The sequence below is a fragment of the Oncorhynchus gorbuscha genome, linkage group LG16, assembly GCF_021184085.1.
Source record: "Oncorhynchus gorbuscha isolate QuinsamMale2020 ecotype Even-year linkage group LG16, OgorEven_v1.0, whole genome shotgun sequence".
NCBI classification, from domain to species: Eukaryota; Metazoa; Chordata; class Actinopteri; order Salmoniformes; family Salmonidae; genus Oncorhynchus; species Oncorhynchus gorbuscha.
In genome coordinates this window covers 90,020,880-90,039,835 of record NC_060188.1, presented here as the reverse complement: position 1 = coordinate 90,039,835, position 18,956 = coordinate 90,020,880, and the positions used below count along the sequence as shown (strand labels likewise).

At 41.8% G+C, this 18,956-nt stretch overlaps 1 protein-coding gene across 2 annotated transcripts in view; it reads right to left on the bottom strand.

Moving 5' to 3' along the window:
• The window catches only part of LOC124000345 (potassium/sodium hyperpolarization-activated cyclic nucleotide-gated channel 1), a 219,378-nt gene that overhangs the window by 99,954 nt on the left and 100,468 nt on the right, over positions 1 to 18,956 (bottom strand). For both annotated transcript variants that reach the window (XR_006832577.1, XM_046306639.1), the window contains exon 3: positions 2,053 to 2,214. Coding sequence is in view for 1 of the 2 variants with exons in the window: in XM_046306639.1 (XP_046162595.1) it covers positions 2,053 to 2,214 (162 nt within the window). In the remaining variant the exon portion in view is untranslated. The remainder of the gene's footprint in view (positions 1 to 2,052; positions 2,215 to 18,956) is intronic.

Genomic DNA, 18,956 nt, shown 5'->3' with positions numbered 1-18,956 from the left:
GATAAAGTGGACTAGATGAAGTGGGCTAGATAAAGTGGACCCTATAAAGTGGACTAGATAAAGTGGACTAGATAAAGTGGACTAGATAAAGTGGGCTAGATAAAGTGGACTAGATAAAGTGGACTAGATAAAGTGGGCTAGATAAAGTGGACTAGATAAAGTGGGCTAGATAAAGTGGACTAGATAAAGTGGACTAGATAAAGTGGGCTAGATAAAGTGGACTAGATAAAGTGGACTAGATAAAGGGTATTTTTACCTGGAGTTTTCCTTATTGTCGTCTACTACATTCACCACTTTAAGTCTTGAAATCATTGGTTGTTTATTACACTACCTTCCACAGTCTGTTCAGCACATGGCCTCCCGTGAATCTTTAAAGAGATGGATGGGGCTGAGGCTTAAGAGGGTGTGAACGATGCTGAATAGGTGTAGACAAAGAAGAATCTTTAAAGAGATGGGTGGGGCTGAGGCTTAAGAGGGTGTGAACGATGCTGAATGGGTGTAGACAAAGAAGAATCTTTAAAGAGATGGGTGGGGCTAAAGGCTTAAGAGGGTGTGAACGATGCTGAATAGGTGTAGACAAAGAAGAATCTTTAAAGAGATGGGTGGGGCTAAAGGCTTAAGAGGGTGTGAACGATGCTGAATAGCTGTAGACAAAGAAGAATCTTTAAAGAGATGGGTGGGGCTAAAGGCTTAAGATGCTGAATGCTGAATAGCTGTAGACAAAGAAGAATCTTTAAAGAGATGGGTGGGGCTAAAGGCTTAAGAGGGTGTGAACGATGCTGAATAGCTGTAGACAAAGAAGAATCTTTAAAGAGATGGGTGGGGCTAAAGGCTTAAGAGGGTGTGAACGATGCTGAATGGGTGTAGACAAAGAAGAATCTTTAAAGAGATGGGTGGGGCTAAAGGCTTAAGAGGGTGTGAACGATGCTGAATAGGTGTAGACAAAGAAGAATCTTTAAAGAGATGGGTGGGGCTAAAGGCTTAAGAGGGTGTGAACGATGCTGAATGGGTGTAGACAAAGAAGAGCTCTCCAGTTCCATTCAAGTACCATTTTCTCAAAAGCGGGGTTACAAGTTTATCAAATTTCAAAGCAGAAGTACTTTCCCATTGTTCCTCAACTGCAGTGTAATGATAAATCATTTATGTAGCTCCGAAGGCATTTTACTGAGGAGTGGCATCTGTCTGGCAACTCTACCATAAAGGCCTGATTGGTGGAGTGCTGCAGAGATGGTTGTCCTTCTTGAAGATTCTCCCATCTCCACAGAGAAACTCTGGAGCTCTGTCAGAGTGACCATCGGGTTCTTGTTCACCTCCCCTGACCAAGGCCCTTCTCCCCCAATTGCTCAGTTTGGCCGGGCGGCCAGCTCTAGGAAGAGTCTTGGTGGTTCCAAACTTCTTCCATTTAAGAATGATGGAGGTCACTGTATTCTTGAGGACCTTTAATGCTGCAGAATGATTGGTACCCTTCCCCAGATCTGTGCCTCAACACAATCCTGTCTCGGAGCTCTACAGACAATTGCTTCGACCTCTGACATGCACTGTCAACTGTGGGACCTTATATAGACACGTGTGTGTCTTTCCATATCATGTCCAATCAACTGAATTTACCACAGGTGGACTCCAATCAAGTTGTAGAAACATCTCCAGGATGATCAATGGCAACAGGATGCACCTGAGCTCAATTTCGAATCTCATAGCAAAGGGTCTGAATACATTTGATTTATTTTATACATTTTAGAATACGACTGTAACTTAACAAAATGTGGAAAAAGGGGAAGGGGTCTGAATACTTTACGAATGAACTGTATGTGGTTTAACAATAGGAACAATATGTCGTAATCGTTTCAGAATGATGGCTAGCCTTTTTTCAGAATGATGGCTAGCCTTGTTTCAGAATGATGGCTCGCCTTCTATGCTCCCTTCTATGCTACAACACAGTCCATCTCAACATGGGTTAAAAGCAAGGATGTCCTGTTTCAGTTCATTTAATACATTTAATATTTCCAAATGTTGAAACAAACAAACGAGATGTAAAAAGTGTATGATACTTACAACCATACCGTTTAGCGACACCCAACAATCTTGAGGGAAATCTTGTAGGAGTGGGACCAGGAACTGCAGACAACCGTCCCAGTGGCACAGCAGCAGCATCATCCCTATCAGATTAAATATTCTTACCACAGCACTGGCCAGGTCATACGTCATATGGAAAATCTGGGGAGAGAGAGAAGAACAGAGGAAAAACAAATTAGGTTGATCTGAATCCCCCAAAATTAATTTCCGGAATGCTACAACTATGGATAGTCTGGGAAACAGATTGAGGAAGAACAGAGAATCCCAATATTAATAGTGCTCTGGCGAAGATGCTTGATAAATAGTGGTCTGACGAAGATGCTTGATCAATAGTGGTCTGGCGAAGATGCTTGATCAATAGTGGTCTGACGAAGATGCTTGATCAATAGTGGTCTGACGAAGATGCTTGATCAATAGTGGTCTGACAAAGATGCTTGATCAATAGTGGTCTGACGAAGATGCTTGATCAATAGTGGTCTGATGAAAATGCTTGATCAATAGTGCTCTGACGAAGATGCTTGCTCCGAAACACGTCGTCATCATTACTCATTGTTGAAAGGAATTAAGTTGCCGTCCTGAACCTCAGTATCCTGCAACTGAGCAACCTTGGTTTTATAGTGCTGCCAGCACGCTACAACTATCCAAAAATGTGTCTTTTGAAGAGCAGTAGTAGAGAGGAGAGCTGCAGACAATATGGCCACCAGACTTTCAATCAATTCACATGCAAAAAAAAGGTAATTCCCAGATTTTCGGGTATTCATCAGTTCACATAGACATAATCCAAAACCAAACTGAACACAGTAAAAGGGCAAGAAAACAAGGTTGATTATATACCTAGAGGGTGTACTGTAAGTACAGAGGAGGACATAGCCAAGCCAATGCACTAGCCACAAAACAGTATACCTAGAGGGTGTACTGTAAGTACAGAGGAGGACATAGCCAAGCCAATGCACTAGCCACAAAACAGTATACCTAGAGGGTGTACTGTAAGTACAGAGGAGGACATAGCCAAGCCAATGCACTAGCCACAAAACAGTATACCTAGAGGGTGTACTGTAAGTACAGAGGAGGACATAGCCAAGCCAATGCACTAGCCACAAAACAGTATACCTAGAGGGTGTACTGTAAGTACAGAGGAGGACATAGCCAAGCCAATGCACTAGCCACAAAACAAAAAAAGTGGTCAAAACGCTATTGTTATATTTAAATCTTCTGTGATAATATTAAAGTGTGATATAGGGATGCAAACTCAAAATTGAATACATTTCAACTCTATATCTGACATGGTACAGGGGTCTTCTTCTTTTTAAGCCCATATCCATGTGTGTGAGGTGTTAGGGCTGTCCCCGACTAAAAACAATCTTGGTCGACCGAGAGTCGTCTGTTCTTTCGACCAATCGATTGCTAAAGAGGGAGCCAGAGATCAATATAGGCTAACCAGAAGAAGAAACCCCTGACTTGTTGCACCCTCGACAAATACTGTGATTATTATTATTTGACCATGCTGGTAATTTATGAACATTTGAACATCTTGGCCATGTTCTGTTATAATCTGGCCACCCCTCATAGCCCGGTTCCTCTCTAGGTTTCTTCCTAGGTTCTGGCCTTTCATGGGAGTTTTTCCTAGCCACCGTGCTTCTACACCTGCACCGCTTGCTGTTTGGGGTTGTAGGCTGGGTTTCTGTACAGCACTTTGAGATATCAGCTGATGTAAGAAGGGCTATATAAATACATTTGGTTTGATGTATTCCCGTCCTGACCCTCCTCCTCCAGCTGGCAGCTGCTAGTGGCCTTCCAGATTTTTCTGTTACGCTCCTGAAGTAAAAGGCTAGACCAGCGGGCGCCAACCTTTTTCCAGTTAGAGTGCCAGGTTATCAAACCATTTCTACTGAATATAAGCCATTTAGCAGACGCTTTTATCCAAAGCGACTTAAAGTCATGTGTGCATACATTCTACGTATGGGTGGTCCCGGGGATCGAACCCACTACCCACTACCCTGGCGTTACAAGCGCCATGCTCTACCAACTGAGCTACAGAAGGACTACTGATGTGCGTGTCATTGTCATGTGCACATTTCTGTGGAACAGTTTCCTTTCATTTAGAATCAAGTCTTCATATCTCATAATCAATCAATAATCATATCTCATAATCAATCAATAATCATATCTCATAATCAATCAATAATCATATCTCATAATCAATCAATAATCATATCTCATAATCAATCAATAATCATATCTCATAATCAATCAATAATCATATCTCATAATCAATCAATAATCATATCTCATAATCAATCAATAATCATATCTCATAATCAATCAATAATCATATCTCATAATCAATCAATAATCATATCTCATAATCAATGTCAAAATCAATTCTATGAAAATGATAGAAATCTAAAAGTAACTTATATTGCCATTGACAATATGTAAAAAAAAATAGCCTACATAAAGCCAACAAATAAAAACATTGCAACCTGCAGGTAGAAAATATCCTAATCAAAATAAATATCCTATAAATCACATTGGCTACACATGGCCTGGTCAGGCCCAAAGCTCCTGCTAACAAACTTGCAAACCTTTCAAATATTCTGTGCCCTCAGAGTTTCCTGTGCCAGTGAGCTCAGGACAGACATACACATTAGCACAAGGGATAAGAAGTAATCAGGCTGTACTAATTGATGATGTTTCCACTGGATCAGAGGATGACACTTTTTTCCACTTTCATGCTGAGTGGTTATCAAATAGACTACATTGAGGAACTATTATCATTCTCAATGGATGTAAAAATAGACTTTGTTTACTTGCTGTTGGAGGTGAAGAAGAAATTACTTTGAGAAGCTCCATAGTGATGGTGAGTTAAGCCAATCAGAAACAGTATCAGATCCCCAAATGGGCAGATGTATAAATCAGGTGATCTGTAAGCCTACATTTGAGCACAGGTAGCCTAGGACAGGTAGCCTAGGACAGGTAGCCTGGGACAGGTAGCCTAGGCCAGGTAGCCTGGGACAGGTAGCCTAGGCCAGGTAGCCTAGGACAGGTAGCCTGGGACAGGTAGCCTAGGCCAGGTAGCCTGGGCCAGGTAGCCTGGGACAGGTAGCCTAGGCCAGGTAGCCTAGGACAGGTAGCCTGGGACAGGTAGCCTGGGACAGGTAGCCTAGGCCAGGTAGCCTGGGACAGGTAGCCTGGGAAAGGTAGCCTAGGACAGGTAGCCTGGGCCAGGTAGCCTAGGCCAGGTAGCCTAGGCCAGGTAGCCTAGGCCAGGTAGCCTGGGCCAGGTTCTATGCGTAATCAGCTGCACGTCCTTACCCCACATTGACAGGAGCGACACAAACAAACAATGAATAAATTGACACCTTGGAAATTGATTAAAAATGTTCTCACAAGTGTATCCTAGGTTGTGAGCTCTGCAGGAAATGTGTCCAATCAGACAATGACAACAGTATGACTGTAATAACAATATACTGAATGCATTAACAGGAATTACCGTAACAAACATTGTAATTAGAAATGATGGTAATTAACAGTAAATGTACTACTGGTGATACTGGTGTGTCATCCCTGCGGCCTCCGCAATGGATTAGTCCACTCAGACAGGCCTCTACAATGGATTAGTCCACTCAGACAGGCCTCCACAATGGATTAGTCCACTCAGACAGGCCTCCACAATGGATTAGTCCACTCAGACAGGCCTCCACAATGGATTAGTCCACTCAGACAGGCCTCCACAATGGATTAGTCCACTCAGACAGGCCTCCACAATGGATTAGTCCACTCAGACAGGCCTCCACAATGGATTAGTCCACTCAGACAGGCCTCCACAATGGATTAGTCCACTCAGACAGGCCTCCACAATGGATTAGTCCACTCAGACAGGCCTCCACAATGGATTAGTCCACTCAGACAGGCCTCCACAATGGATTAGTCCACTCAGACAGGCCTCCACAATGGATTAGTCCACTCAGATAGGCCTCCACAATGGATTAGTCCACTCAGATAGGCCTCCACAATGGATTAGTCCACTCAGACAGGCCTCTGCAATGGATTAGTCCACTCAGACAGGCCTCCACAATGGATTAGTCCACTCAAACAGGCCTCTACAATGGATTAGTCCACTCAGACAGGCCTCCACAATGGATTAGTCCACTCAGACAGGCCTCCACAATGGATTAGTCCACTCAGACAGGCCTCTACAATGGATTAGTCCACTCAGACAGGCCTCTACAATGGAATAGTCCACTCAGACAGGCCTCCACAATGGATTAGTCCACTCAGACAGGCCTCCACAATGGATTAGTCCACTCAGACAGGCCTCTACAATGGATTAGTCCACTCAGACAGGCCTCCACAATGGATTAGTCCACTCAGACAGGCCTCTACAATGGATTAGTCCACTCAGACAGGCCTCTACAATGGATTAGTCCACTCAGACAGGCCTCTACAGTGGATTAGTCCACTCAGACAGGCCTCTACAGTGGATTAGTCCATTGAGACAGTCCTCTACAATGGATTAGTCCACTGAGACAGGCCTCTACAATGGATTAGTCCACTCAGACAGGCCTCCAAAATGGATTAGTCCACTCAGACAGGCCTCCACAATGGATTAGTCCACTCAGACAGGCCTCCACAATGGATTAGTCCACTCAGACAGGCCTCCACAATGGATTAGTCCAGACAGACAGGCCCCCACAATGGATTAGTCCACTCAGACAGGCCTCCACAATGGATTAGTCCACTCAGACAGGCCTCCACAATTAATATTCCACTCAGACAGGCCTCTACAATGGATTAGTCCACTCAGACAGGCCTCTACAATGGATTAGTCCACTCAGATAGGCCTCCGCAATGGATTAGTCCACTCAGACAGGCCTCTACAATGGATTAGTCCACTCAGACAGGCCTCCACAATGGATTAGTCCACTCAGACAGGCCTCCACAATGGATTAGTCCACTCAGACAGGCCTCTACAATGGATTAGACCACTCAGACAGGCCTCCACAATGGATTAGTCCACTCAGACAGGCCTCCACAATGGATTAGTCCACTCAGACAGGCCTCCACAATGGATTAGTCCAGACAGACAGGCCTCTACAATGGATTAGTCCACTCAGACAGGCCTCCACAATGGATTAGTCCACTCAGACAGGCCTCCACAATGAATCAGACAGGTTTGTAAGTCGCTCTGGATAAGAGCGTCTGCTAAATGACTTAAATGTAAATGTTTGAAGCAGACTGGTGTCTCGTGTGTCGTACATTTAAAAAATATATTTGCCACTGCTCAACTAAAAAAATCTTGGTCAACCAACAGCCCATCGACCAAACAATCGACCAGTCGACTAAATGGAGTCAGCCCTAGTGAAGTGTATACTTTTATTTCGAAGTAGATTTATTTAAGACTCCAAAGAAACACGGTGTGACCCTGACTTTAGCCCACTGCTGTAAAGGGTTAAGTAGAGACGAAGCAGGGTTTTAGCTGATAGAATAGACGTTTATCTGCAGGGTGACTGAACAGAACAGCTCTTGAGAAAAGGTTTGGCTGACATTGGATCTGAACAAAAGAGAATCTGCTCACGCTTCCATGAATTCCACTCTAACCGCTCATTCTCCACAGAGAGTGATTTGCATAGGAAACCCATTATTTATTTCCTAGCTGGTTATTCTATTACTGATTTTTGCCAAAGCTCCAATTCTTTCTGCAAAAAAATCTGGAAGCGTCTCCGAGTGACAATTGGACAAAGTGCCAGTTTCGCATGATAAACCAGCAATCACCCATTTTGTAATAAAATGTTTAAAAAGTAACATATTGTCGAACCTGTCGACTGCCTTCTCTCTCCTTCCAAATTAAGGCCCCAATCCGAGGATTGGTGAAGTAATTGTTATCTATTTTTAATTTCTCCTCTCTATTAAATGTGTGTTTAAAAGTCACTAATGCATGACTTTAATAACGTTTTAACGGGATCTTATGGTATGGTTTCAGCACAAGGAAATTAAAGATTAAAAAAGTTAATTTTTATGCTTAATTTTTTAAATTTTATATGAGAAATGGTGCCATTTTGTTTCTGGGCAGTTTTTCAAAAATGGTTCCCCAGGGGGGATAATTAGCTACTTGGAATGACTTGTGGAACACTGTAAATTCAAGGTCGGGGAAAAACAAGCAGGCCGACTAGACTTTCAGAAGCTAACCGTAATAGATATTCAAGCAACAACAAGGATGTGTTTTTACACATGCAGAACACAAGTCAAGGCATCTGACATTCTATAACATGACAGTCGTATTGTTAATTCCATTGTTAAAATGGTTGAATAACTACTGAACAGGGAAGGACAAATATTGACGCGGCCAGAGAGAGATGCTTATATGATGAGCCCTTCTCTTCTCTGTTAACCCTTTTAAAGACCAGCTGTATGTGTTCCAAATGGTACCCTATTCCATATACTGTATTGTGCACTACGTTTGACCAGTGCCCATAGAGCTTTGGTCACATGAAGTGCACTACATAGGGAATAGGGTGCCATTTGGAACTCCAACCTCTGTGTCCCTTCGTGTCTCCTATAAAGAGAGCCACGTAACGAGTGCTACTGATCATTCGTGATCCGGATAATAAGATAGGTTTAATCAAGCCCAGAAGGGAACACTGATTCTTCGGTGTCTAAAAATAAGCTTGGTCAGCAGAAAGACAGTCTGGAGTAAACAGATGGGCCAGGGTGTGTGTGTGTGTGTGTGTGTGTGTGTGTGTGTGTGTGTGTGTGTGTGTGTGTGTGTGTGTGTGTGTGTGTGTGTGTGTGTGTGTGTGTGTGTGTGTGTGTGTGTGTGTGTGTGTGTGTGTGTGTGTGTGTGTGTGTGTGTGTGTGAGAGAGAAATAGGGAGGAGGGAGAGAGAGAGAGAGAGAGAGAGAGAGAGAGGGAGAGAGAGAGAGAGAGAGAGAGAGAGAGAGAGAGAGAGAGAGAGAGAGAGAGAGAGAGAGAGAGAGAGAGAGAGAGAGAGAGAGAGAGAGAGAGAGAGAGAGAGAGAGAGAGAGAGAGAGAGAGAGAGAGAGAGAGAGAGAGAGAGAGAGAGAGAGAGAGAGAGAAAGAAAGAGCAGAGACGCATAACATAATATGTTCTACATGGATAATGAGTCAGACTAACAGAGAACCAAGATAGGGCCTTCAAAGTCTCACTATCTGCTACAATTTCTCTGATTTGGTGGAGCCACTCAAAGTTCTGTCCTGCTCTTCACTTCCTACTGGCTTCATGATGACTACATTGTGATTATATGATAACTACATGATGACTACATGATGAATACATGATGACACCACACTTACTACATGATGACTACATGATGACTACATGATGAATACATGATGACTACATGATGACTACATGATGACTACATGATGACTACATGATGAATACATGATGACTACATGATGACTACATGATGAATACATGATGACTACATGATGACACCACACTTACTACATGATGACTACATGATGAATATGGGATGACTACATGATGACTACATGATGACTACATGATGAATATGGGATGACTACATGATGACTACATGATGACTACATGATGAATGCATGATGACACCACACTTACTACATGATGACTACATGATGAATATGGGATGACTACATGATGACTACATGATGACTACATGATGACTACATGATGACTACATGATGACTACATGATGAATGCATGATGACACCACACTTACTACATGATGACTACATGATGAATATGGGATGACTACATGATGACTACATGATGACTACATGATGAATGCATGATGACTACATGATGACTACATGATGACACCACACTTACTACATGATGACTACATGATGACTACATGATGAATACATGATGACTACATGATGACACCACACTTACTACATGATGACTACATGATGAATATGGGATGACTACATGATGACTACATGATGACTACATGATGAATATGGGATGACTACATGATGACTACATGATGACTACATGATGAATGCATGATGACACCACACTTACTACATGATGACTACATGATGAATATGGGATGACTACATGATGAATATGGGATGACTACATGATGACTACATGATGACTACATGATGAATATGGGATGACTACATGATGACTACATGATGACTACATGATGAATGCATGATGACTACATGATGACTACATGATGACTACATGATGACACCACACTTACTACATGATGACTACATGATGAATATGGGATGACTACATGATGACTACATGATGACTACATGATGACTACATGATGAATACATGATGACTACATGATGACACCACACTTACTACATGATGACTACATGATGAATATGGGATGACTACATGATGACTACATGATGAATATGGGATGACTACATGATGACTACATGATGACTACATGATGACTACATGATGACTACATGATGACTACATGATGATTACATGATGAATATGGGATGACTACATGATGACTACATGATGACTACATGATGACTACATGATGACTACATGATGAATATGGGATGACTACATGATGACTACATGATGAATATGGGATGACTACATGATGACTACATGATGAATATGGGATGACTACATGATGACTACATGATGATTACATGATGAATGCATGATGACAACACACTTACTACATGATGACTACATGATGACTACATGATGAATATGGGATGACTACATGATGACTACATGATGACTACATGATGACTACATGATGACTACATGATGACTACATGATGATTACATGATGAATATGGGATGACTACATGATGACTACATGATGACTACATGATGACTACATGATGACTACATGATGAATATGGGATGACTACATGATGACTACATGATGAATATGGGATGACTACATGATGACTACATGATGACTACATGATGACTACATGATGACTACATGATGATTACATGATGAATATGGGATGACTACATGATGACTACATGATGACTACATGATGACTACATGATGACTACATGATGAATATGGGATGACTACATGATGACTACATGATGACTACATGATGACTACATGATGACTACATGATGACTACATGATGACACCACACTTACTACATGATGACTACATGATGAATATGGGATGACTACATGATGACTACATGATGAATATGGGATGACTACATGATGACTACATGATGATTACATGATGAATGCATGATGACAACACACTTACTACATGATGACTACATGATGAATATGGGATGACTACATGATGACTACATGATGACTACATGATGACTACATGATGACTACATGATGACTACATGATGATTACATGATGAATATGGGATGACTACATGATGACTACATGATGACTACATGATGACTACATGATGACTACATGATGACTACATGATGATTACATGATGAATATGGGATGACTACATGATGACTACATGATGACTACATGATGACTACATGATGACTACATGATGAATATGGGATGACTACATGATGACTACATGATGAATATGGGATGACTACATGATGACTACATGATGAATATGGGATGACTACATGATGACTACATGATGATTACATGATGAATGCATGATGACAACACACTTACTACATGATGACTACATGATGAATATGGGATGACTACATGATGACTACATGATGACTACATGATGACTACATGATGACTACATGATGACTACATGATGATTACATGATGAATATGGGATGACTACATGATGACTACATGATGACTACATGATGACTACATGATGACTACATGATGAATATGGGATGACTACATGATGACTACATGATGAATATGGGATGACTACATGATGACTACATGATGACTACATGATGACTACATGATGACTACATGATGATTACATGATGAATATGGGATGACTACATGATGACTACATGATGACTACATGATGACTACATGATGACTACATGATGAATATGGGATGACTACATGATGACTACATGATGACTACATGATGACTACATGATGACTACATGATGACTACATGATGACACCACACTTACTACATGATGACTACATGATGAATATGGGATGACTACATGATGACTACATGATGACTACATGATGACTACATGATGATTACATGATGAATATGGGATGACTACATGATGACTACATGATGACTACATGATGACTACATGATGACTACATGATGAATATGGGATGACTACATGATGACTACATGATGACTACATGATGACTACATGATGATTACATGATGAATATGGGATGACTACATGATGACTACATGATGACTACATGATGAATATGGGATGACTACATGATGACTACATGATGAATATGGGATGACTACATGATGACTACATGATGACTACATGATGACTACATGATGACTACATGATGACTACATGATGACTACATGATGACTACATGATGATTACATGATGAATATGGGATGACTACATGATGACTACATGACTACTACATTATGACAACATGGTGACTACATGACTACGTGACTACATGATGACTACATGACTACATGATGACTACATGATGAATATGTAATGACTAAATGATGACTACATCATGACTACATCATGACTACATGATGACTACATGATGACTACATGACTACATGATGACTACATGATGAATATGTAATGACTATGTGATGACTAAATGATGACTACATCATGACTACATGATGACTACATGATGACTACATGATGACTACAATATGACTACATGATGAATACATGATGACTACATGATGACTACATGATGACTACATTATGACTACATTATGACTATATGACTACATGATGACTACATGATGACTACATGATGACTACATGATGACTACATGGTGGGTGCAGGATGACTACATGATGACTAAATGATGACTACATCATGACTACATGATGACTACATGATGACTACATGATGACTACATTATGACTACATTATGACTACATGACTACATGATGACTACATAATGACTACATTATGACTACATTATGACTACATTATGACTACATGACTACATGATGACTACATAATGACTACATGATGACTACATGATGACTACATGGTGGGTGCAGGATGACTACATGATGACTAAATGATGACTACATCATGACTACATGATGACTACATGATGACTACATGATGACTACATTATGACTACATTATGACTACATGACTACATGATGACTACATAATGACTACATTATGACTACATTATGACTACATGACTACATGATGACTACATAATGACTACATTATGACTACATTATGACTACATGACTACATGATGACTACATAATGACTACATGATGACTACATGATGACTACATGATGACTACATTATGACTACATTATGACTACATGACTACATGATGACTACATAATGACTACATTACGACTACATTATGACTACATGACTACATGATGACTACATGGTGGGTGCATGATGACTACATGATGACTACATGATGACTACATGATGACTACATTATGACTACATTATGACTACATTATGACTACATGATGACTACATTATGACTACATTATGACTACATGATGACTACATTATGACTACATGATGACTACATTATGACTACATTATGACTACATGACTACATGATGACTACATGACTACATGATGACTACATGGTGGGTGCATGATGACTACATGATGAATATGTAATGACTATGTGATGACTAAATGATGACTACATGATGACTACATTATGACTACATTATGACTACATTATGACTACATGACTACATGATGACTACATGACTACATGATGACTACATGGTGGGTGCATGATGACTACATGATGACTACATGATGAATATGTAATGACTATGTGATGACTAAATGATGACTACATGATGACTACATGATGACTACATGATGACTACATGATGACTACATGATGACTACATGACTACATGATGACTACATGATGACAACATGATGATTATGTGATCACTACATGATGACTACATGATGACTATATAATGACCTCATGATATTTAGTATTTTATTAGGATCCCCATTAGCTGTTGGTAAAAGCAGCAGCTATTCTTCCTGGGGTCCACACAAATACATGAAACATGACATTATACAGAACATTAATAGACAAGAACATCTCAAGGACAGGACATCAATTTAAAAATATATAAATACATACACACAAACTATTTAGGTCAGAGTTGTGTCATGAGGTGTTGCTTTATCTCCTTTTTGAAACCAGGTTTGGGAAAGGTGAAAACCCAGTCTGTTGTACAACTGAATGCCTTCAACTGAAATGTGTCTTCTGCATTTAACCCCCAACCCCTCTGAGTCAGAGAGATGGGGGGCTTTAACCCCTCTGAATCAGAGAGGTGAGGGGCTTTAACCCCTCTGAGTCAGAGAGGTGGGGGGCTTTAACCCCTCTGAATCAGAGAGGTGAGGGGCTTTAACCCCTCTGAGTCAGAGAGGTGGGGGGCTTTAACCCCTCTGAATCAGAGAGGTGAGGGGCTTTAACCCCTCTGAGTCAGAGAGGTGGGGGGCTTTAACCCCTCTGAATCAGAGAGGTGAGGGGCTTTAATCCCTCTGAGTCAGAGAGGTGGGGGGCTTTAACCCCTCTGAGTCAGAGAGGTGGGGGGCTTTAACCCCTCTGAATCAGAGAGGTGAGGGGCTTTAACCCCTGTGAATCAGAGAGGTGAGGGGCTTTAACCCCTCTGAATCAGAGAGGTGGGGAGGTGGGGGGCTTTAACCCATCTGAGTCAGAGAGATGGGAGGCTTTAACCCCTCTCAGTCAGAGAGGTGAGGGGCTTTAACCCCTCTCAGTCAGAGAGGTGGGGGGCTTTAACCCCTCTCAGTCAGAGAGGTGGGGGGCTTTAACCCCTCTGAATCAGAGAGGTGGGGAGGTGGGGGGCTTTAACCCCTCTGAGTCAGAGAGGTGGGGGCTTTAACCCCTCTGAATCAGAGAGGTGGGGGGGCTGCCTTAATCGACATCTCACGTCTTCGGTGCCCGGGGAACAGTGGGTTAACTGCCATTACTCAGGAGCAGTACGACAGATTTTTACCTTGTCAACTCGGGGATTCGATCCAGCAGCCTTTCGGTAAGTGGCCCAACACTCTAACCACTAGGTTTGCTGTTCGTTTGAGCAATATGAGATGGAAGGAAGTTCCATGCGATAATGGCCCTATATAATACTGTACACTTTCTTGAATTTGTTCTGGATTTGGGGACTGTGAAAAGATCCCTGGCGGAATCCGCTGGGGTAAGTGTGGGTGTCAGAGCTGTGTGTAAGTGACTTCATGATGACTACATAATGTAATGAACAGCCGGTGGATGCATTTTAATGCAATAGAGAAGCCAAGACCGACTGGCGCTCTACTGCCAATAGCCCTTCCATTGACACACACACACACACACACACACACACACACACACACACACACACACACACACACACACACACACACACACACACACACACACACACACACACACACACACACACACACACACACACACACACACACACACACACACACACACACACACACACACACACACACACAGAAGGCCAGACGTACCCTTCTGCCAATAACCCTCTCATTAACCTTCCAAATAGCTGTCACAAACATTTCCTCATCACACCCACCGTTTCTGTGGTGTGATTGGACATCCACCCTGTCACTCGGGACATGTGCCAATCAGACGATGTGGTGAGCCCTTTACCAATCAGACACCTGATCACAGTAAAACGTTCCAAATGTGGCAGATAGAAATGTGATGAATAGAGCTGACATGATACCCTATTCTACATGACAGACAACCCATACACGATATATACAAAAGTATGTGGACACCTCTATAATAAGTCGTTTCGAGATATTTCAGCCACACTCATTCCTGACAGGTATACCAAATCTAAAACACAGCCATGCAATCTCCATAGTAGAATGGCCTTACTGAAGAGCTCAGTGACTTTCAATGTGGCATCGTCATAGTATGCCACCTTTCCAACAAGTCATTTCGTCACATTTCTTCCCTGCTAAAGCTGCCCCCGGTCAACAGTAAGTGCCGTTAATGTGAAGTGGGAATTTTTTTTTAGGAGCAACAACGGCTCAGATGCAAAGTGGTAGGCCACACAAGCTCACAGGGAGACCAACTCCATATTAATGTCCATGATTATGGAATGACATGTTCGACGGACAGGTGTCTAATGCAAAGGGCATGTAGTGTATAATGCCCCTGTACTCAGACATGTACAGGCTTTACTGTTATGCTACATTTGCAAAATAATATGTATCCACCCTCACATCCATAACTATAACTTTAGCAAGTCGGATAGGACATCTACTTTGTGCATGACACAAGTCATTTTTCCAACAATTGTTTCCAGACAGATTATTTAACTTATAATTCACTGAATCACAATTCCAATGGGTCAGAAGTTTACATACACTAAGTTCACTGTGCCTTTAAACTGCTTGGAAAAAAATCCAGAAAATGATGTCATGTCTTTAGAAGCTTCTGATAGGCTAATTGACGGTCAATTGGAGGTGTACCTGTGGATGTATTTCAAGGCCTACCTTCAAACTCAGTGCCTCTTTGCTTGACATCATGGGGAAATCAAAATAAATCAACCAAGACCTCAGGAAAAAAAAGATAGTAGACCTCCACAAGTCTGGTTCATCCTTGGGAGCAATTTCTAAACACCTGAAGGTACCACGTCCATCTGTACAAACAATAGTACTCAAGTATAAACACCATGGGACCACGCAGCCGTCATCCTGCTCAGGAAGGAGACGCGTTCTGTCTCCTAGAGATTAACGTACTTTAGTGCAAAAAGTGAAAATCAATCCCAGAACAACAGCAAAGGACCTTGTGAAGAAACAGGTACAAAAGTATCTCTATCCACAGTAAAATGAGTCCTATATCGATATAACCTGAAAGGCCGCTCAGCAAGGAAGAAGCCACTGCTCCAAAACCGCCATAAAAAAATCCAGACTGTGGTTTGCAACTGCACATGGGGACAAAGATCGTACTTTTTGGAGAAATGTCCTCTGGTGTTATGAAACAAAAATATAACTGTTTGGCCATAATGACCACCGTTATGTTTGGAGGAAAAAGGGGGAGGCTTGCAAGCCGAAGAACACCATCCCAACCGTGAAGCACGGGGGTGGCAGCATCATGTTGTGGGGGTGCTTTGCTGCAGGAGGGACTGGTGAACTTCACAAAATATATGGCATCATGAGGAAGAAAAATTGCGTGGAAATATTGAAGCAACATCTCAAGACATCAGTTGAAGCTTGGTCACAAATGGGTCTTCCAAATGGACAATGACGCCAAGCATACTTCCAAAGTTATGGCAAAATGGCTTAAGGACAACAAAGTCAAGGTATTGGAGTGGTCATCACAAAGCCCTGACTTCAATCCTATAGGAAATTTGTGGGCAGAACTGAAAAAAGCAAGGAGGTCTACAAACCTGACTCAGTTACACCAGCTCTGTCAGGAAGAATGGACCAAAATTCACCCAACTTATTGTGGGAAGCTTGTGGAAGGCTACCCGAAACGTTTCACCCAAGTTACAGTTTTTTTGGATTGCTTACACACTAAAATTAAAAGTAATCTATCATGAAGTCACGCCCTTGCAATACCAAAGCACTGACTGTCAAATTACCACACCGTCCAACCAATTGGTTCAACACAGTCATCAGGTGTGCAAACACTCGTTTGCTTAATTGTAGACACACCAATCAGGTGTATAATCACTATAAAAAGCAGCAGGTGAGTTAATCGGTCAAACACAATGGAAAGAATCAGAGAAAGAGTAAGACGAGTAGGAGGAGGACAAGGAGGAGATCGACGAGGAGGATGAGGAGAACAAGGAGGACGACGAGGAGACTGAGGAGGAGAACGAGGAAGACGAGGAGGAGGAGGAAGGGGAGGAAGAGGAAGATAAGAAGGTGCTCAAAGAAGACCGAATCTGACAATTGAGATCCGTGCAACATTGGTTGACCACGTTGTCAACCACGGCCTGACGCTGAGGGAGGCTGGACTGCGAGTACAGCCAAATCTAAGCAGGTATACAGAGGCAAGTGTGATGAGAACATTTAGACTGGAAAATAGGTATTGTAAAAATATCATCATATCAAAAACATCTGCACGGTTTCAGTAACTGCTTACAGTACTGTATTCTATGCACTATCAGCACTTCGGTTACCTTTTCCTGTGAAATTACTGTACTATTGTATACTGAGTTTTTCTCTACACAGGATTGAGGGTCAGGGACAACAAGGGGGAAGGCCTCCTATGTTCACAGAACAGCAAGAGAGGGAGATAGTAAACATGGTTTTGGCCAACAATGCTATAACACTCAAGCAGCTCCAAGCTAACATTGTCAATAACCACACCATTTTCAACGATATCCATCAGGTCTCAACATCAACACTGGCACGCATCCTAAAAAAAAAACATATTCAAATGAAGCAAATTTATCGAGTGCCTTTCGAGCGCAATTCTGAAAGGGTGAAACGACTGCGGCATGATTATGCAGAGGTATGTATTCACTTTAGCAGTGTGATCTTGCAAACGGTCTCATAATCTTTTACTGTACTGTAATATGTATACTAGATCTACACTGAACTACACAATTTTGCCTGACACTGTTTTTCAGAGAGTTTTACGAATGGATGGAGAGGAGATCCAGCATGAGTTCATTTACGTAGATGAGGCTGGGTTCAACCTGACGAGAACACGAAGGAGGGGAAGAAACATCATTGGCCACAGGGCTATAGTCAATGTCCCAGGGCAACGTGGGGGTAATATAACACTC